Genomic DNA, 25428 nt, shown 5'->3' on the forward strand with positions numbered 1-25428 from the left:
TCCTCTTTGTTTTTTGTTTGTTTGTTTTTATTCTGATACTTTGCAGTTTTTCCACTTGTACTCATTCATTGCCTGTGATGAATGATTTTGATACATTACATTCCATCAGTTGTTTTATTTCTTTATATTTTTTTGCATGCTTGTGTTTTTTAGCTGTGGGTGTGCTGTTAAGTGTATTGAAACCCATTTGTTCTGTTTTTCATCTCTCATTTCCACTCCCCTTATGTGGTCACCTCCCAGCAGCCAGTCAAAGTAAAGCGCAAAAAAAGCTTCAACCTGTCACGCAAGTTCCCGTTTTACAAGAGCAAGGAGAATATTGTGCAGGAGTTGGTGGAGTCTGAACGTGAGTATAAGAGTGTGTGCAGGGGTTTACGGGCTTTAATGCTTGCTGTCCTTCCAGCTTCATCCTTCTACATGCTTACTTCTGGGACAGCGTGTGGCTGGCTTTTGGTACCTCGTCATATCTTAAAGTCCTCCCCGAGAGACGGCAGAAAACCAATCAGAATCCAGTGTTCTCTGTGCACTCTGAGTGAGGTCTCCGATGTCTGCTGCTCACTGGTGTAGAGATGCACTAATACTCCAGTGCTGTGCTTTATCTAGTCTTACTCATTTGCATAAAATTTCTGGCTATTAGTGTTTTAATGCTTGTAGTAATATTCTACTTGGGTACACTGTAGACTAATCAGACTTTTGTTACAGTGTACAGAAAGATCAGCCTAAGCACAGCCAGTGTGTGTTAGTCTTCCTGCATCCCCAGAGAGCACTATACCCCTCCTCTTAGGCTCTCACTAACATCTGTTTCTTCCTGTCTGCTCTCTTCTTCTCTTTGTTTCTCTTTTCACCTTTCGGGACACTCAGGACTTCCCAGGGTTAAGCGATGACTTTTATGGATCAAAGAGTTTGAGTAAGTGTGTGGTTATACTTATCAAGCAGCTGTCCCTTGAGCTCAGAATGGCTGTGCCACACACACACACACACACACAAAGCTCTCTAACACACTTCCTCCCTCCTTCTTTTACTTTCTCCCTCTTTCTCTCTCTCTCTCTCTCTCTCATCCACCCACCCCAATCACCAATTAAATAAATAAAAAAATAAATGTGATGCATTTTAAGAAAGGGAGTTGATTGAAAGGCTGCCATGGAGTTAAAATTAGCAGCAGCGCTACACTGTGCTTGTATCTACTTTCTAAATCAAAATTGTAAGTTAGTGCATTTTTCCTACCTGAAACGATAAGGTTTCAGTGTGACATGTGACATGGACTGGGTAAGTAAATGTACAACTTAAACATGGAGTCTTAAACATGGATTAACATGTTGATGATATTCAGAGAATTTAATTCTGAGAACTCCATTGTGAAATGTTTTCAAATCCTTGCAGTACACAGAATAAAAACGTCTCCATCGGGACTTTAATACTTTGTCGTATTGATACATGGTTAGACTTTTTTATAGTTAAATCAGCAGTGTTGATTCATGGCTAGTGAACATGTTTTTCTTTTTTCTCACATCTAAAATGTTAAATAGTCAATAATACTCAGTTAAAATACTGGTAATATCTTTGCATTTTTTTCAATGTACAAATTAAGTCTCATAGAATTGATTTGATTTTTATTTAAGATTAGTTTCTGTTAAACAAGGTGTTAAAGCCTGTCGTCAGTCCTTTGTAAATGTCACGTGTGGCCACCTTTTGATTCCAGGAAGGAACTGAATACCAGGGTATTTACTTTGGCATGATTTGTAGTAAGAATTTCTGGTGTAATAACATAGACACAGTTATAGGAAACCCTAACCAGGGAGTGGAGGTCATTTGGGACTTTACAGGAGGAAATACTTAATTTACTTTTACTGCCACCCTCTACCATTTCTCTATGAAGGAGCCGGGAGACATCTTTGTGCATGTGCAAGACTTGCTTTCCTTTTATTTCTGTTCTCTATTTCCTCTCTTTAATATAAGAATGAGATTTTTTATTTAAGTTAGTCTGTACTTTATACTAATTTTAAAACTGTGGTAAAACTTCCCTTTCTTTTTGCAGAGTGCTTGACCTCTAATACCAGCGACAGTGAGAGCAGCTCCAGTAAGTAACTTGAAAACCCACTGTTGTATGAAAAATAATTTCATTATTAAAAATGTTCATATTCATTGCATTTAAATTCTTCACTATATTGTGCTATATACATATTCATAATTCAATCTGGATATCAGGAATTGATTCATTTTTGTTCACTCTTTATTGCCTACAAACTATTTTACTTAAAAAAAAATAATAATAATAAAAAAAGGACAAAAAACTAGTCCAAATCAAATGTTAGTATAGGAGATGACATCAGGGTTTACTCTTATTCAGTGCCTTCCCAGATTATTGGTGCCACTCATTTATACAGCTTTATTCTTTCTTTCTTTTTTTTCTCATTACTGTCTCTTTTGTGTTTATACAATGCGTGGCCAAAAAATGCAAAATTATTTGTCTGCTTCAGAGAAGAAGAACTAATAGGAATATAAATAACCTGAATTGAGTTAAAACTTTATTAAAATCTTAGGGTAGTGTAGGTGGGTCAAGGGTAGTGCTGAACGGTTAACCTTGTGAAAGACATACAGTTGGAAAATAATGCATAAAGATCACTTAGACGCTCAGTGAAGTTGCATCAACAGTTGATATTAGAAGTTATTGGTAAGTTTAATTAATTTAAGGAAATTTCCCCCACACAGTGCTAAAGGAACTCACAGAAACAAACAAAAACTAAACAGCACTGTGGCCATAAGAAAACAGCTATGTTATGCCATCAATGCTTTTTTTTTAACGTATTTATTGTTTTTCTCCCTCTTTCCTGATGACACAAACATATTCCATGACTCAGATTGTCATACTGTAAGAGTGTTTCTGGGAACTTGAACACTTTGCACAATAACTTGTCACCACATTGTATACACTATAATAAAAGCCAAAGGCGGGTGAATAAAATATTCTTTAAGCTTTTTTTTATGTTGACTAAGCAGTGTGTTTGGTTGTTATAAGTAAACACTAGATTCACTTGTGTTTGTGGAAATCGTACTTTTTCAGAAAACTTGGGTGTAGTAAAGTATTTAAACTATCGCGGCTTTGACTTGCAAAAAAAATAAGCCAAACTATTTATATTATAGTACTGTTTATTGTTTCGTTGCTTATTTGTGCCTTTTATATTTTATAGAAGGGCAGGAGGACACAATTTTATCCTATGAACCAGTGATTCGACAGGAGAGTAAGTATCCAGTTTTGAAAATAGAATCATTGAAGAGATAATCTGGCATTTTACATTTGAGTTTTACATTTTATTTCGGCTCTTACAGTTCATTACACAAGGCCTGTGATCATCTTGGGTCCAATGAAGGACAGGGTAAATGATGACTTGATCTCAGAGTTTCCCCATAAGTTTGGATCATGTGTTCCCCGTAAGTGTGCCAAATTCAGCAGTGGGTTTGCTTTTGTTTTGTTGTGTTTTTGGCTACACATTGAAGTACATTTATAAAATACACCATACACTATCCCCCCCAGATACAACTCGTCCACGGCGAGAGAATGAGATGGATGGGCAGGATTACCACTTTGTGGCTTCAAGAGAGCAGATGGAGAAGGACATTCAGGACAACAAGTTCATAGAAGCAGGCCAGTTCAATGAGAATCTCTATGGGACCAGTATTCTGTCAGTTCGGGCAGTGGCTGAGCGGGTTCGTAATAGCTTATACATTCTAATGCAAACATCACAAAGGACTTCACCCTGTTCCGTAAATTCACTTCTGTTTAAAACTGAACTCTAATATTGTATTTAACAGGATTGTGGAAACCAATGCACTTTCTGTCCTGTGTTGTAGGGGAAGCATTGCATCTTGGATGTGTCTGGGAATGCCATAAAGAGACTCCAACAAGCACAGCTCTATCCTATTTCCATTTTTATCAAACCAAAATCTGTTGACGCACTAACGTAAGTTAGAGACTTCCCATCTCAGCTTGTATGTGAATTAAATTAAATAATATGTTCAGTATGCTGAAATACTCAAACCAGCCCATCTGGCGCAGCCATTTCATCATCAATCTGATAGAGATCACACTTTTTCTCCATGCTGATGTTTGCTGTAAACATCAAGTATAACTCTTGACCTGTATGTGCATGGTTTTATGCACTGAGCTGCTGCCACATGATTGGCTGATTAGATAACAGGGATGGGAATTATCATTCACCAGACGATACAATATCATGATACCTAGGGTGCAATTTTGATTAATATTGCAATTCTGCTAGTATAAAGATTTTTTTTTTTTAAATATCCGGATTTGTTTTTTAAGATCTTGAACCTTAAAGTTGTCATAAATTAAAAGACTTAGCACTTGGCTTTATTTAACAGCTTCACACCTGAATTGAAAATTAATTAAATGTAGCCCTTTTTTATATCAGTTTACTCACTTAAAAAACACCTTACTGTAATTCTTATTTTTAAACAAACTTTTCAAATGGTTCACTACTACCACACGACTCGTCAGTGTAGAAATAGTTCAGCGTTTATTACCTGTAGAATTGTTAAATAAAAAAACGTGACATTTTCCACCTCGAATGCCTCCACGATGTTGAGCAGTTGTGAGCACGTAGCTGCACTCAGCTTCTAATGTATTCTAATTCACTTGGAGGATTTTGAGAAATTTAACGCAACATTTGATAATACAACGCCATAGAAGTGCGTTTCTAATGCACCAATGTGAAGTTTATGCACTCTTACCTGATCAAGCCGAAATTGGCTGAAAATTCTGGTGACTGGCTGATCGACCGGTGCATCTCTTTTATTAACTGGTCAGGTATTTAAAATGAAAAGCGTTACAAATTCCAATACTGTATATCTGTTTAGCAAATATTGTGAAAATATTACAGTAAAAAGATTTAATACCTCCTCTCTTGACCCATAACCCTGGATCATGCATTGCAGTATTTGGAGCGTTTAATTAGTCATAATATTTCTGAAACCTTTTTTTTTTTTTTTTTTATAATTCCCAGTATTCAGCAGGTTGGGTTTATAGCCTTAGAGCTCTAGGCTATACTATCATCAGTCTGCATGCAGTCCATCTCATCGGCTGTTTAACTGCGTTTAGATTTGGCATAACAGGCATAAGAATTGGTACATGTTTGTGTTTTGCAGGGAAATGAACAAGAGGCAGACATATGAGCAAGCCAATAAAGTCTTTGATAAGGCAATGAAGCTTGAACAGGAATTTGGAGAGTATTTCACAGGTACGTTAAGGTAGTTCTTGCATAGTATGTGTCTAAATCGTCACGGAAAAGCTTAACTACATTTATATTTTAACAGATAAACAAATTAAAGCATCTTCCTAGGTTTAAAAAAAATATATAATTAATTTAATTATTTGCTTGTGTGGCCTGTCTCTTTCAATTCACAGCCATAGTCCAGGGTGACTCACTAGAAGAGATCTACAATAAAATCAAGGTGATCATCGAGGAGCAATCAGGCCCTTACATCTGGATCCCGTCCTCAGAAAAACTCTGAGTGTGCAGCCTCCATCCTCTGCACGCATGCGGAGTATCGTTCCAACCCCTGCTCTGCTCCAGCCCGAGTCCTCTCCTTCCCTTTTTACTGAAATGTTTCATATCAAGTTTTAGTGTCATCATTATGTTAACTCAAATTAAAAGAAGTCTTATCCCCTATTAACGTGACTGTGCACACCCCTGCATGAGTTCCTCAGCAAATCCGTTCAAGACTAGGAATTTCATTACAAATTATTTTTGTCTGGTAAAACAAAAAGGGAAAATGGACAAATCATTTGTGTTTGTATGGACTTCGGAAGCCAGTGTCTCCAGACGAAAGAGTGGGGTTTGGAATCTTAAAACGTTTCTTGGAAATGGAGTCTGACCGAGAAGCTGAAATCCTGTATATGTTCATTGTTGCATTATAAAGAAATGGAAAAAGCTGATCAGAGACCGTCAAGGTGTTCTAAAAGGACTAACTACAAACCAACCCTGCTGGAGGTACTGTTCATGGATCACTGACCATGTTTATAGAATTTTGTTGGAGAATCTTAGTATCCTGTGATCTCCAGTAATCACACAGCAGTTTGCATTTTGGCTGGCTGCCGCCGTCAGTTGTTGATCAAGAAACCACTGAAGGCAGAACAAACGGAAAACAGAATATGAATCTATACATTTATATACTGAAATCACATGATAAATAAAAATCCTATGGAGATTTTACTACATAATATTATTCTATGGTACATATTTTACACTTCACTAGAATTGTCTGTTGGAGGGCTGTTAGAGTTTTGTCTTGTTTTTTTTTCTTCTTCTGTGTTTCTTTTTCCCACATTTTTTTAGCTGCTCTTTATTAAAGATGGAGTAGAGGGGTGTAACTGGGCTCTCTGCAGAACACCAAACTGCCTTACAATTAATAAAATTAGTCAATTCTGAGGGGAAGCTACAAATTACTCAACCGAACACTGCTTAATGAAAGACTCAATCAAACCCCTGTTCTGAGTTTTCTACTACATATTGGAGGCCTAACTTGTGAGTGCAATAGACATAAGTGTCTTACCTCTGAAATCTTTATTTCATCATTGCATATATTTTAGTGACTGATTTTTGAGTAATGATTTTGGCAGCCAAGGCTCCTCTTAAGCTATTGAACAGCAGCTAGCCCATTTGCACTTTCTCAACCTATCAAGTCTCTTCTCTTCAGACTGAACGGTAACATGGTACTGTCCTGTATGCTGCCCAACTGGGAAGCCTTAAAACGGGTAGAAATAAGACAATAACTGTATTGGATGTCCTTCTCAATATTAAAAGTCAATAGAGCCTGAATTGGCCTAAGTTCCCTAAATCTGCCAGATGTTTTCATTAAATGTATTTGAAATGGTTTTACTTTTTTTTCTTTCTTTCTTTTCTTTTTTTTTTTTTTTTTTCATTTTGGGGTAATTGTCACTGCTGTGTTTATCATTGTAGTGGGGGTAAGCTCAGAAATCTGGTGATTTAATGTACTAATTTAACAGTAAAAGACAGCAATGACATGATTAAAACAAAATGTGTCAATAGCATAATTCCCTTAAAGGAATGAAACATTTCTGGGCATCTTGTTAAGCAAAGTCATAATGTGCAGGATTATTCCTCCTTGATATTTGCCATGCCTTGGGAACACTGTGCCTCTGGTGACTTTCCTGTACACAGTCTGACTGAAAGCAAGAGGAAAAGCCTATTGCAGTTCTGAGCTTTACTACTCTGCATAAGGAGGGACTGTGTGGGCATAAAGATCAAGGATTATTAAAGTCTCTCTGGATGAAAGTTTCATAATCCTTGGAGGTACAAGTACCAGCCCGCATTTTCATCTGTGGCCATAGGACGTGATGAAAGTGCTGTGCCCTCCACGCTCCAGCTACTGTATCTGCAGGCATTTTCTAAGCAGATGTGACCATCTGCCATACATCATCACTAAACCAGCTGTCATACTTGTGTCAAAATCAGAGTTCAGGGAAAAATCGAAGGGAACAGAGCCATTTATAAACTGCTTACAGACTGTTTCAAAGGTTGTTAGCTGTAAAATGTAAATATCCCCTCACTTGTACTTCATGCATGTGTGACACAGCTGGGACAAATGTTTTTTAGATCACATGTCAGGTAAGTAAACTGACTTATTCTGAAATTAATTTCCATACAAATGTACCGTAATGTTGGTAAAATGGTATTTCTCTCTAGACAAAAATCTTCAGCTGCCTATCAGAACACATTTTCTAGTCAGTTGGGGATTGACTTTCCTAACCTAGGGACTGTCTACTTGTGATATCTTGTGGAACTTGTCTGAGTGTATAAAATGACAATTGTAAAAAATACAATTTACATACACATTTTATATATATATATATATATATATATATATATATATATATATATATATACACACACCTACTGCAACCTGTGGGGGGGTTACTGAAGTAAACCAGATGCATAACTAATTAATTTAATGTACAACTGGTCCTTTGATGTTGAGTAAAGGAACCAGCTGACTGTTAATGTGTCTGGTGTCAGTCAGCCATGTGAGTAAAAGCCCAAAGAGTTTTCATTTATTGTATTTTTTTTTCTATAGATGTTGCAGAATCCTCCACTGATTCCTGATTCAGAATGGCTCTATGTGTACTGATGAGGGATATTAGTTTTTGCTCCAGTGGAGAAGTGATTTAAATAAACGTTTAAGGGTGGGGCACAATGGTTCCAGTTTGTAATGGGAGATGATTAAGTGATTAAGGTGAAAGCACACATACACTGATTGAATAATAGTCCTTTTGTAACTTCAGAAATGGTAAAAACGATCATGACACACATGAAAACAAATCTCTCCTGGACAGGTGGGAACCTAAGGTGATGAGTTCTACAATATTTTGTTTGTTTATTTATTCCCTTTTTCTTCTTTTTTTTTTCTTTTTTTGGACTGGACACAAAGTTTATTTGTTTGGAACTAATAAAAACTGTGGTTCTGTTGAGATTTGAACACAAGCTTTTTCCATTCCCCATCAAACAAGAGTTTGTTTCAAACAAGAGAGTATTTTACAATGGGATAGTGTAAAAGATATGTTGTATAGGATATACAGAATGTTGCATAACAATCTACAGTGTTACAATTAATGTGGCAGTTTCACACTCTGACAAGGATATTTTTGATTATGATTATACAATGCAACAGAATGGTCTGCACCTTTAACTCATTACAAAAACCTGTTTTAAAATGGTTATCACTCTTCCATTGTGAAGTTCTTCTTGGCCTTGTCCAGTCTGTCCAGAACCTCACTATACAGACCAGACATCTGAAAAGACATTTTTTATGTCACAAATTCCACCAATATTAAATATCACACTAAAGATGCTAGAAATCATGAATTTAAACCATACAGTTAAATATCATAAACCTGTGTTCTGAGCATAGTTCACATATAATTCTCTTATGATATGATTAACTTCTCACAATGTGGTTAGTGTGTGTTGGTATGTTTTCTGCTGTTGCTCTCAGTGTAAACCAAGTCTTAGAATATGCCAAGCAGGCCCATTATCATATAGGGCCTATGGTCAGAGTTCTATTATGATAAATAGGACAAGAAGTACGGAGAAGAATTCTTTGGTGCACTGCTTCACAGTCGTAGCGAGTTATTTTGTCATTTTACCTGAGTCTGATAGATGTCCTGCATAGAACCCAGGTGCTGCAGGAAGCTTATCCCTAAACCACACCACTTCTCAGCCTCAGCAAACTGAGACAGACTGTAAAGCAAAATTCCTGTGTTCCATGCTCGAGTCAACAGCCATAAGATCTCCACTTCAGGGAAATCGTCTTCCTGCAAACAACACCAATTAATTAATTAAATAATGTTCACTTTACTCATGAGAACCTAGTAAGATTAATAAAGATGGGTGACAAATTAAGGGAAAACCTGGTGAATACAAAATTAATCTGCCCAATCTCCGTTTTACTATGATGAAACATTACTATTCTGATAGGAATGCTATGCCATCCACAAGGCAGTAATGCTGATTGAATTAATATGATGAGGATGAAAATGGCATAAAGCCTATGCTATGGAGTTCAGTTATAACTTGGGTCTCATATGGGCCTAGCGCTTAAGTAATACACTTTACCCTTGAAGCTTTTTCATGAATTTTTTACCTGTTTATTTGCTTAGAGCAATTTAAGTTAAAGTTAAATGCCTGGTTAAAGTCTTGATTCAGATTAATTCAACCAGTCAGTTTTAAAAACCCAATCAAAGGAACAAGCGCTACAAAAAGGTTTTCAATTTGACAAATTGGCAGGAAGAGGCTGGTGAATGCAGCATCTGCTAACTGAAGTGTAGCTAAAAGCCCATTGACTGAAACAGGAGATTCTTTTTGAGATGTAGATAATTGCTGAGCTACAGTAGTTGATATGTGACGGGTGCTGAGTCATGCTGAACGGCTTACTGCAGCTGAAATGATGGACAGACCCTCCTCATAGTAACCCCACACTTCCTCTAATATATGAGCCTCCACTTCACACACACCGCTGGGCAGCGACAGCTGGATTAAAGTGTGCAAGCAGTAACTGTTGGATGCATACATACAAATAATTATAAAGTGTGAAAAAAGTAAATTTTGTCATTAATAGTTTGTGACATCATGCAAAATTACATGCAGCGTTCCAGATTTGCCTGTGGGCCTTGCTTGTATAAAGAGAGGGCAATTGTTAGAGCCTTCTTACATACCACAGGAAAGTAGGCTGGTGGTTTCATTGCTAAAGCTGCATATTAAAAAAAATAGGCAGACATTTTAATAAAGCGCATTACCATATCACATGACAACATAAAGAATTTCTAAAATGTTTGAATATGCAAAAAAAAAAAAAAACTACATTAAAATTAACGGAAAATATTACTCAAATCAGTGAACAATATCTTACTTGCAACTGTCTCCAAAATTTTTGTATCAACATTATGAAGCTCCAGGATTGACATAAACACAGTCTCAAGCTTGGGATCATTTAACTTGGCTCGTGCCTCAAACTCGTACAGAAGTAATAAAGTCTGAGTCGGGTCTTTGGCACAGTCACCTAATGATACAGTATGTAGCTTCTGCTAAATGAAGGACTTTGGGAATACATTTTTAAGTATTGCAATATTATTAATAAAAAAAAAAAAAGATACCTGTAGCTTTTAAAACCCTCCATACCTCCCAGCAAATCTGAATGTGCTCTAAAGCTTGGGTCAGGATCTCAGTCTGAAACGCAGTACATTTTGGTAGCTTTAGCATACAGCGCCCTCTGGTGGATGACTCAGGCAACACACATAAATGCAGAAAGCTGACTAGAATACAGTAGTTGGAATCTACATTCACGTTGAACACACACACACACACACACACACACATATATAAAAATGTTGCATGGTGTATCTGCCTGTTGTTCAATCTGGGGTGTCATGCAGCAGATGTCCAGACAGGCAGCAGCAATCATCAGCAAACATGTCTTCTGGCCCATCAACACACCGCAATCTTGAACACAAAGCTCTGACAGCTGACCATTAGTGAAAAACCAGTGGAAATGAAAAATGTTAAAATGTCGGCTTCTGATTAAAGCATATCATCTTTGTATGTAATCAGACATTAATCATAGAATACATAAAGAAATACATTTCCCTAAAAGGTGTTTAAAGCTCATCAAGGGTTTTATTTTAGTCAGTTACCCTACAAAAATTGTATGGCCTATCATGTATACATCAGAGAGACATAAGTTATAAAATAACTAAATCCAAATCTCAGAATTGTCATATCAATTCCCTGGATGCACCAGCAACAAAGATTTTTTTTCTTTTAAATTAACCATATTGTACCATAAATTAGTTGTACAACTGCTCTCCCTCTCTCAGTAGTTAAACCTAGCCATGAGTTCTACTATTGTTTTTTTATATGTATAATTTGATTTTACAAACCGTTTAAGTGATCTCCCATCTTACTCATATTTTTCTGACTATATTTTATCCTTAAAGATAATGGTTCACTAATATCCTTCCTGTCTTTAATAATGTGTTTTCCAGCAGAATATAATAAAATATAACTATTTCTATTTTTATCTATTTTAATCTTGTTTTTTTTTTTTTTAATCAAGCCAATAAGTTAAAACAATTATTTGAATACTTTAAAACAGAGCAACATATTTCCTATGACCATACACTACCAGCCAAAAGTTTAAACACTCTTTCCTTACTCTTTCCTAATTTTAAGAAATTTCCCAGCTGTGGGACAAATAAAGGTACATCTTATTTTATGATTTTATTCTACATAGTAAAACAATGCTAAAGGAATCCAAAATACTGTAAGCCTACAAAAGCCTTTATAACGACTCTAATCTGAGGTGAATTAACTTCTCCTGTCAGTTTCTGCCCCACAGAAATGAATTTCTTTTGGCCATTTTGCACTGCTATATATGAAGTTGGCCATTTATGGAGTTTTGTGGGAAATATTAGAAGAAATACAAATATTAGCGCTAGAGAATTAATATATAGTATATATATTAATATTATAATATAACATAACTGCAGGGTGAACATCCGCAAAAGTGCAAAAAAAAAAAAGATTAAAACAGTCATAAATGGATAAATGGGTGAATAGGAGGATGGATTTAATATATATTTTTTCAATATTCGTATTAAAAAAATCATCATAAATTTTATCAAGATTCAAAGAACTTTATTGATCCCAGAGGGAAATTGCTCTTATTCATTCTCAATCATCTCATTATGCATAGTTATTCTTTCCTACATTACTTGTAATCTAAATTTATCTATTAAATTAATAGATTTTAAAATGAAAAAGCGTTAAATTTCAAACATAAAATGCTAACCTGGCCCATGGAGAAACTGGGTTTATCATTGTTGCTCCAAAAAGAAAATTATGCATGTTCATTTGGGTAATTTACCTGGTAGCACAGAAGAAAGAAATCCCTCATTCGAACAGAGCTGCTCCCACACTGCAAGGCTGTATTCCATGCTGACAAAGTACAGGAAAATAACATCCATGATTATGGCACTGCGCCCACAGAATTTTTCAGTCACAGTGCTTTAAATATGTTAGTTCATCACATATGACAGATTAGGAAAATTAGATTGCACCTATCCTTCTGAACCAGCTGGCCTCATCGGAGCGAAAAAACTCTCCTTGACCTGATGCATTTCTGAGTTCGGACACATTTTTCAATGCTGTACAGACATATATATAAAAATAATATTTGACACATTATTGTAAGCATACTTTCTTAGTTGACAGATAAACAGTGATGGGTTTCACCACTCTTAACAGAGATTTGCATGAAAATATATTCCTAGTCATGTTATGTTAGCACACCTACCCATCTTAAGGTATAGCAAAAGTGCATCTAGACAGACATCCCTGTAGTAGTTAAAAAAAATAAATGTGTCAGAAAAAGAAGCTAAATTAACATGAAATGAAGAATATCTGAATTAATAATCTGTCATATGTACAGTATATACACAGTTCTGCTCATAAGTGTACCATAATGGGATTCAAATTTAGCTCCAGGCCATCACAGAATTGAACAAACATTAAAACTTCTTCATCAAATGCTATGATTTCTCTCCTGAGATGCTTTGGCAGACTTTTACTTGTCTGTGGGTCTTTCTGCCTTTAGTTTTGTTTTCAGGAAGTCAAAATGCTCACTGGGATGAGATCTTGTACTTGGCCCCTTTGGAACATTCTTAAGAAAGATTCCTTTCAAGGTTTATTTTCGGTCATTTCACACTAAATCACTAGGGACTTCGGCACAGACTGAAGTAATAGTTCTAGTATTTGAATTTAATGACTGTAAGTTTCTGCTGTCTTTCTGGTAGGTATGTTCTGCTTTCTAGCCTATCAACGCTTCTACGAACTGTATATTTAGAGTTTCCATGAACAAGTACTAAATGTAAATAAAATGCTTTAATGTCAGATTTTTCATCTTCTTAATTTTCATAAAACCTAAGAAATGGACTACATTGGCCATTAAATTATTTTTCGGTTGTCCAATTACTTCTGAGTGAAAATGGCAGGACTTTGTTTAAAAATAGATGTACTTTCTAAGGCTTTAAAGCATTATTTTAGTTAAACCCCTTGAATTAAAACTTCTTTCTTCATTTCAAATCCACTGTAAAGGTGCACAGAGACAAATACAAATATTGCGTCCCTGTCTGAATTCTTATGGACCCAACGATGCATTAACAGCAACTTACTAACCTGTTTTCTTCATATGCATTCTCCATTGTTGACAGCACAAGTTGAACTAAACATCTAAATAAAATAAATTTTATAGATATTTCAGAAGATATTACAATTATGTGAAAACCTATTCTCTGTTCTCCTGCTGATGGTACATACTGTAATATATATTTTTTTCGGTTTAACATATACAGACCTGAGAGCAGTAAGAACCTGGACTACATCATGTGAGACTTCACAAAAACATTGCAGGGCCTTCATGGCTGTGTCCTGCTGTTTATTCTGTCATGAACAAAGGTACACAGTATGACCAAAAATATGTGGACACACAACCATCACATCCACATGCTGGTCTCTCCCAACCTGTGCTAAAGTTAGAAACACAATTATCTAGAATGTCTTTGTATGCTGTAGCATAAAAAATTCCCTTCACTGGAACCAAGAAGCCCAAATTTGTTATGTGCACAAGGCAAGGACCATGACGGCAGGTTTTTAAAGTTTTGAAGAAGAAGTCAAGTGGCAAAGGGTCCTGACCTCAATCGCAATGAACCTCAAACCCATCCCCCATCTTACAAAGGTTTTAGTTGCTAAATGAGCAAATAACCAACACCATGCTCCAAAATCTAAATAAAATCCATCCCAGAAGAATGGAGGTTTTAATAAAAGAAAAGCGGGAACACATTTAATATAAATTATTCAAAAGCACATACAAGTGTGATAGTGAGTCATCCACAAACATTTGGCCATATAATGTTTTTACAATATGCTGGAAATTTTTATTATTATTTTATTATAATGCTACAATCAGCAGTATAGTCTATGGGTGACATTATCGTTGGTTAATAACAATAGGTAAAACATTTATATCACAGTATATGTTCTTACTGACATCCAAAGCAATTTGAGCAGCCAGGCTGAGAAGGTTCCCTGCTGCATTCTCAGTGACAAGAACCCTATCCTCAATGGCCACAGGCATCTGAGCTAGTAGACAAAGTTCTCCTATAGCTTCAGCAGCTAAGAAGCAAAACCACTTTCATTATGACTGTAAAGAATAGTTAATAACAAGGTTAATGCATTTTAATTCATAACTTCATTATGTTTTATTGTATATTAAAGTTTACCCGTAGTCACAACTTAAGTGCAATATGTGCTGTATTTCTTTCCTGTTATGTTGTATATGTAAACTACCAGTCAATAGTTTGGACACTCCTTCCAATTCCATAGTCTCTTCGAATTTTTTGTTCTTTATACATTGTAAAAAAAAATACTGAATAATAGTAATGTGTATACTGCACTTTTTTGTACTTAGCTGTCTATGCTTTTCCCTGTGTGTGTGTGTGTGTGTGTTTGTGTGTGTGTGTGTGTGTCACGCTATGTTTTATAGGCATCTTATTCTGTCCTCATCATAAGCATTTAAATGTACATACTGTATTATTCTCACATACTGTGCAAATAATAATCTTGACTTATTATATATGAGTAACTATAGTAAAATGCATACATTGTATAACAGTTACCAACCCTTCTCTGTATTGTTCTCCAGAACTGCTATCTTGTATATAATAAAATGTGCAAAGATGTTGTTTGGATCACACTTAAGTGGATCTGAAATAGCTTCCTTGGCCTATAACAAATTTTGAACGTTATTAGCTTTTGATATAAAATACATAAACATGCATGTCAATGTGTTTGTGCACAAATTTGTGTATGGTATTAAATTACCTTGTCTAGTTGCTGCAAATAAAGAAAACAGGAAGCTCGATTTCTCTGCAGCTTGGAAAGGTTCTGATCAAGCTCACCCGCCTTATAAAAGCTTAATGAATAGTTGTACCACTGCACAGCCTCATAATAGTTTTTGGCCTGTGCAGCAAAAAATGCCATGTTATAATAATAATTTTAAATAATAATAATAATAATAATAATAATAATAATAACGTCTACTAAGAACACCTCAATATTTTTAGCAGCTCTATCCCACAGAAGGAGGTGAAGAGAGGTGAGATTTTGTGGTAATAACTGCCTTCCTTTGTAATGACCTGAAATGGAATTACTCATTTGTGATCAAGAAACCTCTCAGTATTTTATTTTCATATTATTGAAAGCCTAATAGTCTACAGTCGTGGCCAAAAGTTTTGACAATGACACAAATATTAGTTTTTTACATATCAAGTTTGCTGCTAAACTGCTTTTAGATCTTTGTTTCAGTTGTTTCTGTGATTTACTGAAATACAATTACAAGCATTTCATATGTTTCATCTTTTATCGACAATTATATGACATTTATGCAAAAAGTCAGTATTTGCAGTGTTGGCCCTTCTTTTTCAGGACCTCTGCAATTCGACTGGGCATGCTCTCAATCAACTTCTGGGCCAAATCCTGACTGATAGCAACCCATTTTTTCATAATTACTTCTTGGAGTTTGTCAAAATTAGTGGGTTTTTGTTTGTCCACCCGCCTCTTAAGGATTGACCACAAGTTCTCAATTTTGTGTCCAGGCCATGGACACAAAATTCTAACGTTCACTTTTGCCTTACGGCACGGTGCCCCATCATGCTGAAAAAATGCATTGTTCTTCACCGAACTGTTGCTGGATTGTTGGCAGAAGTAGCTGTTGGAGGGTGTTTTGGTACCATTCTTTATTAATGGCTATATTTTTGGGCAAAATTGTGAGTGAGCCCACTCCCTCGGATGAGAAGCAGCCCCACACATGAATGGTCTCAGGATGCTTTACTGTTGGCATGACATAGGACTGATGGTAGCGCTCACCTTTTCTTCTCCGGACAAGCCTTTTTCCAGATTCTCCAAACAATCGGAAAGAGGCTTCATCTGAGAATATAAATTTGCCCCAGTCCTCAGCAGTCCATTCACCATACTTTCTGCAGAAGATCAATCTGTCCCTGATGTTTTCTTTGGGAGAAAAGTGGCTTCTTTGCTGCCCTTATTGACACCAGGCCATCTTCCATCAGCCTGACATAATGATCTCCAGCCTTGTACTCGTCAACATTCTCACCTGAGTTAACAAGACGATTACTGAAATGATCTTAGCAGGTCCTTTAATGACAGCAATGAAATGCAGTGAAAAGGTTTTTTTGGGATTAAGTTAATTTTCATGGCAAAAAAGGACTATGCAATTTATCTGATCACTCTTCAAAACATTCTGGAGTATTAGCAAATTGCTATTATAAAAACTTTAGCAGCAACTTTTCCAATTTCCAATATTTATGTAATTCTCAAAACTTTTGGCCACAACTGTACATATCCAGAGCAAGGCAGATTCTCAGTAGCGTATTACTATGCAGCAATTCCATGTGACCTGATCATTGTAAATCCTAAAATTAGTCATGATTTAGAAACACTGTATTAGACAGGGTTAAGCCTCACACAAAGGCCCAACAGTGGCGGCTTGAACCCCTGACTTCTAATCAGTAACCCCAAGCCTTAACCACTGAGCCACAATTTACAGTAACAAATCCATGTACCTGTGATGGCATCCTCAATTTTCTGCTTGGCCAGCAGTTCTTTTCCTCTTATCAGCAGCAGCTCAATATGCAACAAAAGTGCAGTGCCCACTTCAGGAGATGATTCAAAATGCTGGCAAACCGTCTTCAGAAAATCAAAGGCCAATATCTCTCTGTGACCATCAAAATATAAGAGTGACACTTCAGAAAACATTAAATAAACAGGTTTAAAAGGAATGTTTAGAATGTTTAGAATAGGTTTTGTTACCTATCTTCTGCTATCAGCAGTTTTACTGTGCTAAGACACACCTGAAGCTGAACCTCGGAGTCAAGTAACTCTTTTAGACCTACCATATAGAGAGATATTTAAGGGACATACTAAGAGATATATACTATATAAGGGCTACTATGCTTGTGATAACATTTATATAGATTAAATGTTATCACAAGCATAGTAGACTGGACTTAAGAGGTGCTGGTGAACTGAATATTATTGGAAAGGTTTTGTTTGAGAATAATGTTGTAAATATGTAAATATGTTGCAACCAGTTAAAAAGCAAATAAGCTGTGCATAGGCTACTGAAGTAGTTTTTTTATGTTTTTGCCTATTTAAGAAGTCACATCTAAACAAATTTTAATACAAACAACACAGAATCATCTTACTAGTTTTAACAGCTTCATCTGATGTTCCACACTTAAGCAAAATATGGATCTTCAAATAAATGCCTGCTGGTTGTAAGTATTCCTATAAGCAAAATAAGTTACTATAATATATTGGGAATCTGTCATTTAAAGCACATTTTCACTAGTGAAAAAGAACAGTATAACCAGTTAACTATTCAGGGCAATAGCCAAGGTGTATATAATGTTCATATAACAATACGACAGTATACAGTATATAATGTATGTATATATAACAATATAACTCTTGCATAACTTTAATTATCCCTCCTGCTAGTCATTTTACAAACACTACTATTCAGGAATAGAAGCATCGGAGAATATAGTGCTTAATAGTAAAAATTACCTGTTTTTGAAGTCAGACAGAGAATTAACTGCATTTAAGCAGCACAGTCGATCAAATCATTGATTTTGTAAACTGAAGAACAATTTTAATAAATAAATGCAAGTAGGTTCTTGTGGCAGTATTTGGCAAATTCACGGATAATTTTGTAGTAAATGACTACACTAGAATGAGACTGAATGAGCTTGCTCATCATATATTCTAAGAATTGAGGCTTTGTTGTGTGCTTGGCCATGGTTAGAAACTGCAGTCAATAAAGAGTATTCCACAATCTAGCTACATTTAAGGGAAAAATGCTTACGGTTGGAAGATATTAAAAGCTTATTGTTCATTTTAGGCACAAGTAAATTTATAACCTGGTTGCCCAAATGAGGTACGAACTTCCATATACCTCTATATGACCAAATTACTATTTAAACTGTTTATATACAGTATATTACAGTAAACTGGAACTTTGACATTCGTGGGAATATTTCAATCACTATTAGAGCTGTATGATAATCAATTTTATTTTAAAATCACAATTATTTTTACCTCATTTCTTTTGGGATTTAAATTGCAATATTTAACTATTAAGTACTATTTACCATTTTTATGTAGGGCAACCAGATAATTGAACAAATGACCTCATTAAGATGATGTTTGCTAATTTTTTTCTCAATTTTAAAAAATAGACAAATAGTTAAATTATTGATAAACTCTACATAAATTCACAACTATGCATAGATTACCTGTAATACATTGCAGCCTTTTGCCATGAAACAATTTCACAATGTTCCATATTGCGATTTTTTTAGGTGATTAATTGTGTAGCACTACTCACTATGATTGAGAGCTATGGGTAGTAAATGAAAGAATAAGTCTTATTTGCAAGGTAGTTGGGCTTATTGTCTGTGGTAGGGTGAGGAGATAAAATTTTCTTACTTGTCCCAAAGTAGAGGAGCTTTTTTAAAATGCTGATAATTCAATAAATTCTAAACTGCAAATTTAGTCTGTACTAGCAAAGCATAGTTGATAAAGATTGTACCTTGTTGGCCAGGGTCACAGCATGCAGAGCTTTATCCTGGTACTTCTGAATGTCTAACTCCAAATAAACTTTAGCAAGAAGTCTTAAGACTTTGGCCTGAAAAGTGCAATAAAGTATTATATTAGATTAAATTTTTAAAAGATGACCAGAACCGTTCACTAAAGAGTCTATTCAAAGACATACTTGAATTTCTGGCCCTGGACAGTATGTTGGATTCATCTTCCCTATATCGTAACTTTGACTGGAAATCACAACAAAGTGAATAATTCTTTGTAAAGATATACATAACATTAAGATGATAAGATTAATGTTATATATTTATGATATTTATTTCTTAACACAGTAAATGTTCAGTCTCACCTGAGCCAAAATGAACTGTCATCAAGCTTCTTTTGATTATATGTATTCACCCCAAATTTATAGCAAATTAGAGCCAGATATCCAATCTATTTAACATTTTCCCAAAATATGAAAAATATGAAAAAAAATACAGCAAAATGACAAACAAGGAAATATTAACTCTTTATAGCAAGAAATTGTCTTTAGACGACAATTTAATGAGGAAAGTTAACACACCTCATTGGGAAGTCTTAGGACAATCTTTTTACATTCGTCTACACAGTAAACAGCCTCTTGTTGATTCTCTTGAGCAAGTGCCTGCAATGACAAGGCATAGGACTGGACGATATGGCAAAAATTTATATCACAAAATATATTTTTTAATTTTGTTTGATACGATATAATTCCGATATCGATATGGACAATATTAAAAAGCCTCAGGAAAAAACTGCCGAGGACACACACAATGGATGTCTGCAAACTAAATTTGCAAAGTCTATAATACCTTCAGGCTCCTTCTATTAAAATTCCATTTTTTAAAATAAAAACAGTACAAAAAAAGGTCACTTTTTAATTTGTATTTAGCCTTTACAAACAAAAATTGGGAAATAAACTATCAAATAAATAAAACTCTTAGGAGTGTGTGTGTGTGTGTGTGAGCGCGCGAGCACACACTTTTCCGCTTCGCACACACAGACACACACAAACTCCGCTCTGTCTCGACACACGAGAGGAGAGGAAAAATGGATCTTTACCCTTTATGAGACTTTATGAGACTACGCGCGCTGTACAAACACGCTAACAAACACAAAATTAAATAAGTTTCACACACACATGGTCACAGAGTTATAGTAAACAGAACACGCCTGCCCGGGTGTTGATTATACCAGTAAGAGAGGAGCACTAAGACCCAGCAGGGGAGTTGATTACCCATAATTCCGCAGCGCAAGGGAGAGAAAAACCGTTGGCTCATATATTCAAATGTATATCGAAATATCGGAAATGTGTTTAAAAATCGTATCACCGTTAATGAAAAAAATTCTATCGCGATATATATTGATATCGAGTTATTGCCCAGCCCTAACAAGGCACCACAATTCTTCTCAATAATCCCAGCTTTCATCACATTTATGATTTGTGTAACTATTGACCCCTTTCATTTCATGCATAGTGAATTTTTTTCAGTGCCTTTTTGCCCTTGCATATTAAATCTGATACTTTGCTTACTGATTCGGCTTTATAAGAAAGAACGCGCAGCAGGTCCTTCTCAGCATCTCCTTTTGGTAGGTTGTTATCATCGATTTCATCTTTTTGGGATACCCTCCTGCAGTAAAGGGTCTTGAGGCTCTGCAAGGCCGTAAAAACATCAGCACATAAAATCTATAATGCTTTAAGTACTTTTTTACCCCTCACACATGATGTCTCACATGAAACTTACAGTTGTAGCCTGACTAAAAAACACATCAGCAAGCTTGGGATTTTTACAGTCAAGCCATGTTCTTCCAGTCTTAATAGCCATCTAAGAAACACAGTTAATAATTTAATAAGAAAAAATATAAATTGGAATCTGGAAGTTAATATAAAGATGCATACATAGTAAATTAGCATAACCAATAAAACAACAGAAAAATGCATTTTTTTTCTTTATTCAAAAAGTGAAACTCTCATATAATTCTAAAGACATTACATGTAAAGGCAAATATTTCAAACCTTTTTGTTTTAATTTAAATTATCATTAAAAAAATTCTATATCTCAAAATTTTTTATTTTGAGTTTAAATCAATTTCTATAAATAGTAGCCTAGCTTAGTGCACACAACCATAATCACTGGGCAGACTTCTGACCGAATAGTGGTCTAAAGGCTGGTCATAAACACTCAAACACCACAAGGAAAGCCACAGTAAGTCATTGCTGAAAGGTCGGGTTGTATGCAGAGTGCTGTATCAAAGCGTATTCGAGGAAATTTCCCTGAAAGGGAAAAGCATGGTAGGAGTAGGCTTCAATAACGCGTCAGAAGTGCCACAGGCTGACTGCCTACTGGCCATGCTGCACTGATGCAGTAACTTGTGCTGAAGGGTGAGTGAAAAATAATACACTTTTCATAAGTTGGACATTTCTGCTTTGTAAATAATTATTTAATGATCTTAGGAATTATTCCAATCCTTTAAGATATTGGAGGTTTTTTTTTGTTTTTTTACAAAAAAAGCGTAAAAGTTTGATTTCCACCTTGGGTCTATGTGCGCTGAAATGGCATGTTCTTCATTTGCTTGGTGGGCTTCCCCCATGTACTGTAGTCTGGTTTCCGGTGTGTGTGTGTGTGTGTGTGTGTGTGTGTGTCTAAGTATGTGTACCCCTCTAAATATTGCCAATGATACCCTGCCTCGTGCCCTTCTTGAACAGACTCAAGACCAGGGCGAATTTGTATATAGAATAATATATTTATGTAAGAAATTTAAAGTATAGAGGATGGCTAAACTTTTTCATTTTACATGTAATGAAGCTAGACTATATGAGTTTCTATTTTTTAAATTAAATTACAATTTTTTTTTTTTCCATGATATTCTTATTTATTGATATGCACTGTATATAAATAAAAGTTTTCAGGGAAGACAGAAGATTTGAGAACAGGACGATAAAATGTTATGTTTATGTCGACAAACCAAAATCTGCTTGCGAATTGTATTCTCTGATGGGTTCTCAGGTTGACATAAATATAGGAGTCGGCAAGCTATGTGACGCACTAAAACACACAAAGGAAAGTACATCGTTTTTACAGTCTACATACACTTATAAAACAATAAGGTGCATGGACAGCTTGCTAAATTTTTTGCACATCTGCCTGTATATACACAGCTAGACAACAAATATTTTTAAAAAAATAACACTAAAACAGTACTGAAACCTTTGGCTCTTTGTTGCTCATTGATGGCTGAACCAACATTTCTGGTTACAGCCCAGTTCCACAACTGAAGAACATATTCCTCAACCTACAAAAATAAAAGACAAACTTTTTTTTTAATCTTTTTTATCGCACTTACAAAAATCATGAACAAGAAGCAACGTAATGAAAATACAAAAGAAAAAATACATTTAAATAAACCAAATGTTAATTGCCCAGGATTTTGATACACTGTCACTCTATTAAATACAGTTGTTCTGTGTTTAGAATGATTTGAAAAAAAAAAACAAAAAAAACAATCCTAGACTACATTACGAAAAAATTATAAAATATGTACTCACCTTGGAATCCTGAATTTTAGTGTGTTGCTCAGGGGACTCAACTTTATCAAACAGTCTCTCGATAAATTCACTCAAAAGCTCATTACTTTGGCTATGCAGAATTTTCTCTAATAGTTCTAAAAGTTATAGAACAACACATTTAATTACTAATTTTTTCTTTGTCCCAAGACATGCTTATAAAGTAGAAACAAAGTCTTAACGATCATCATTATCATCATCATCATCTACACTGCTTTATCCTGTATGCAGGGTAGAGGAGGGGCCTGGAGCCTGTTCCAGGGTACACCCTGGACAGAGTGCCTATCCATCGCGGAGCACATACACATACTAACACGCTTATTCACACACCATAGATTCTGCTCCATAATTCATCTTTAAACTGGCAGGATTTTTTTCAATAAAGTAGACATTAAAGATCTGTTAAGAATACAAAAAAAAAAAATAAACCAAGATAACTTGGATGTAAAATCCTCACTCTTTATTAAGATATAGCAACTATTAAAGCTATTGAAAAAAAGGAGAATCAAGCAAAACAATAAAAAGGTTTACAGTACACACCCTTTTTAAAAGCAGGTTTTGCTCATAATATAGAACTCAGTATTTTTAGGGTGAGCATCTATCAATTTAGCTTCAATGAAATGAACTTTATTTAAGTTTACTCCTTATTGCTGAAATTTTCCAGATTTTTCAAATTGTGATTTCCTCTTCATACCCCTCTTCTAGTCATTCAGTGGTTTTCAATAAGATTTACATCTATGCTAAATTTTCATATCCAGACCTTAAATTAAATCCACCTCCCTGATGTTGTGTAGGTCCCCCTTGTGCCACTAAAACAGCTGACAGAATAGTTGTCTAGAAGCTGGTGACAAATATGTGAGTGAGTGGGGCATCATCAGTGTTGCCACAACTTAGAAGATTTCTTGACATTTTAGCATCTTTAACTTGACAAAGTTGAGTCTAGACACAAATATAGCAATGTTTTTTTAGCAGTTAGTAAATGCCCAGACCACTAACTGACTCTGTACTTTATATCACAGCTGATGATGTGTTGAGACAGCAGTTATTTAACTCACCATTAGTGTGGAAAGCCTGATTAATATGCTAAACTGAAATAAATTACTAAATAATAATAATCAAGATTTTAAAAAATCTGTTAGTAATGATAATTATTAATATTATTTGTTATTGTAGACTTTCTTACAACTCTATTTTAGGAGAAAATTCTGAATTCTGGAAACTTATTAGTAATTTGATTTTTATGCAAAATAATCTATAAGATCATCTGGCAGTCTTCCTGGTGTCAGTGATATTAAGCCTGTTTAATCAGAATTTATAAAGGGTGGTAACTAAACTAATTTAGCCGTGTTAATTATGGATTACAACCTAAAATTAACACTGTTAACTTATGTTTAACATTAGGTTTAACGCTGTTTAGATTTTGAGGACTTGGCTAGTCTGTGAGGTAAACGGCGCTAACAGGTGCTATGCGGGTTTACGGTCTATTAGCAACATGCTAATAATCAGTTTTGTCTAGTCTGGTACTCACCTTTCACGGTGATGTTAAACTCTTCCATGTTATCAACAAAAGATGACTTTTATTTTTACTTATAATATACTCAATAATATATATATATAAGTGTCCGAACAAAATCGGTACAAACGCCTTCGTCAGAATTGTCTAACTGCACTAAACAGCCACTGTGTCTCGCGCACAATGGGACTGTTACGGCGCGAGACTGAACTGATGCTCTCGAGAACCAGGGGAGAGCAGTAGCACTGGCAGCCCAAGTTTAACGTCAGGGGGTGGGGAGATAAAAGTGGTGTGTAGTGATTGCAACGTGATCATCTTAAGGGTGAAACTGTTCAGACCTAAAAAAAAAATATATATATATATATATATATATATATATATATATATATATATATATATATATATATTTTTTTTTTTTTTTTTTAATGAGGGGACCTATATTTGGAGAGTTTTTTTTTAGAGGCAAAGTTTGATAGAAACCTCAAGTAATTTACCTAATTTATTCATATCCAGTAGTTTGAAAATACACTCCATACACAGTCTTAAAATATTTATTAAGTTGCTCAAATACATCATCATTACCACTGCAATCTGACAGTCCTTCAAGCATACTGTATCACCATACAGTAAATCAGCACGAAAACATGGTGAAGTATGACTAGTATGAACAATTACAGCAAGCAACTTCAAAAATTCCCATTCATTATTTTCTCATCATCATTGGTGATGGTGGAGTCAACCTGCCTAACAACATATGGATTAGTGCCATCTTCCCACACAGATATATCAGAGCAAAACAATGCTTGACACTCAAGCCGAAATCACAAACGGTTTATGATTGAGCTGAAGAACTGCTTTAATGCCTTGAAAGGAAGTGAGGAGGAGTAGAAAGATTCTGATGGCATGCTAATCCTTCATAACCATTTCCTGATGCAAAAGCCTTTTACTCTGTGCTGTATACCAGCCAATGGTTTTCCCAGTCACCAGATCTGAATTCACTAGAAACTTTAGGGAATGATAGATGTGGAGTTTTGCAGCATGATTTTTTCAGGTGCACTGCAGGA

General features: G+C 35.3%; 2 protein-coding genes across 13 annotated transcripts in view; one reads left to right on the forward strand and one right to left on the reverse strand.

Annotated features, from left to right (window-relative positions):
* dlg3 (discs, large homolog 3 (Drosophila)) overlaps window positions 1-6833 on the forward strand; it is an 83836-nt gene extending 77003 nt beyond the window's left edge. For 8 of the 12 annotated variants that reach the window (XM_053505233.1, XM_053505238.1, XM_053505234.1 and 5 more), the window contains 8 exons: window positions 241-343; window positions 2033-2074; window positions 3186-3236; window positions 3325-3426; window positions 3530-3702; window positions 3847-3956; window positions 5161-5252; window positions 5420-6833. In XM_053505233.1, coding sequence (XP_053361208.1) covers window positions 241-343; window positions 2033-2074; window positions 3186-3236; window positions 3325-3426; window positions 3530-3702; window positions 3847-3956; window positions 5161-5252; window positions 5420-5526 — 780 coding nt within the window. In that variant the 3' untranslated portion in view covers window positions 5527-6833. Of the gene's footprint in view, window positions 1-240; window positions 344-858; window positions 905-2032; window positions 2075-3185; window positions 3237-3324; window positions 3427-3529; window positions 3703-3846; window positions 3957-5160; window positions 5253-5419 lie in introns of all 12 variants that reach the window. The other 4 variants (XM_053505242.1, XM_053505232.1, XM_053505235.1 and 1 more) reach the window with 2 other exon arrangements.
* A 1479-nt stretch (window positions 6834-8312) lies between these two features.
* Window positions 8313-24426, reverse strand: tex11 (testis expressed 11). Its single transcript, XM_053505246.1, has 29 exons — window positions 24380-24426; window positions 22834-22949; window positions 22496-22580; window positions 22254-22333; window positions 21032-21112; window positions 20821-20940; window positions 19831-19911; window positions 19615-19700; window positions 19438-19495; window positions 19255-19350; window positions 17867-17948; window positions 17472-17550; window positions 17225-17376; window positions 15696-15781; window positions 15468-15605; window positions 15267-15369; window positions 14635-14759; window positions 13942-14027; window positions 13764-13817; window positions 12883-12923; window positions 12647-12733; window positions 12454-12524; window positions 10936-11052; window positions 10685-10757; window positions 10441-10590; window positions 10173-10281; window positions 9966-10086; window positions 9179-9346; window positions 8313-8824 (listed from the first exon to the last, which is right to left on the reverse strand). Exons 1-29 carry the CDS (start codon window positions 24405-24407, stop codon window positions 8753-8755), a joined length of 2745 nt encoding a protein of 914 aa, XP_053361221.1. The 5' UTR covers window positions 24408-24426; the 3' UTR covers window positions 8313-8752.
* Window positions 24427-25428: the final 1002 nt, after the last annotated feature.

This window comes from Clarias gariepinus, chromosome 10 (assembly GCF_024256425.1).
Source record: "Clarias gariepinus isolate MV-2021 ecotype Netherlands chromosome 10, CGAR_prim_01v2, whole genome shotgun sequence".
NCBI classification, from domain to species: Eukaryota; Metazoa; Chordata; class Actinopteri; order Siluriformes; family Clariidae; genus Clarias; species Clarias gariepinus.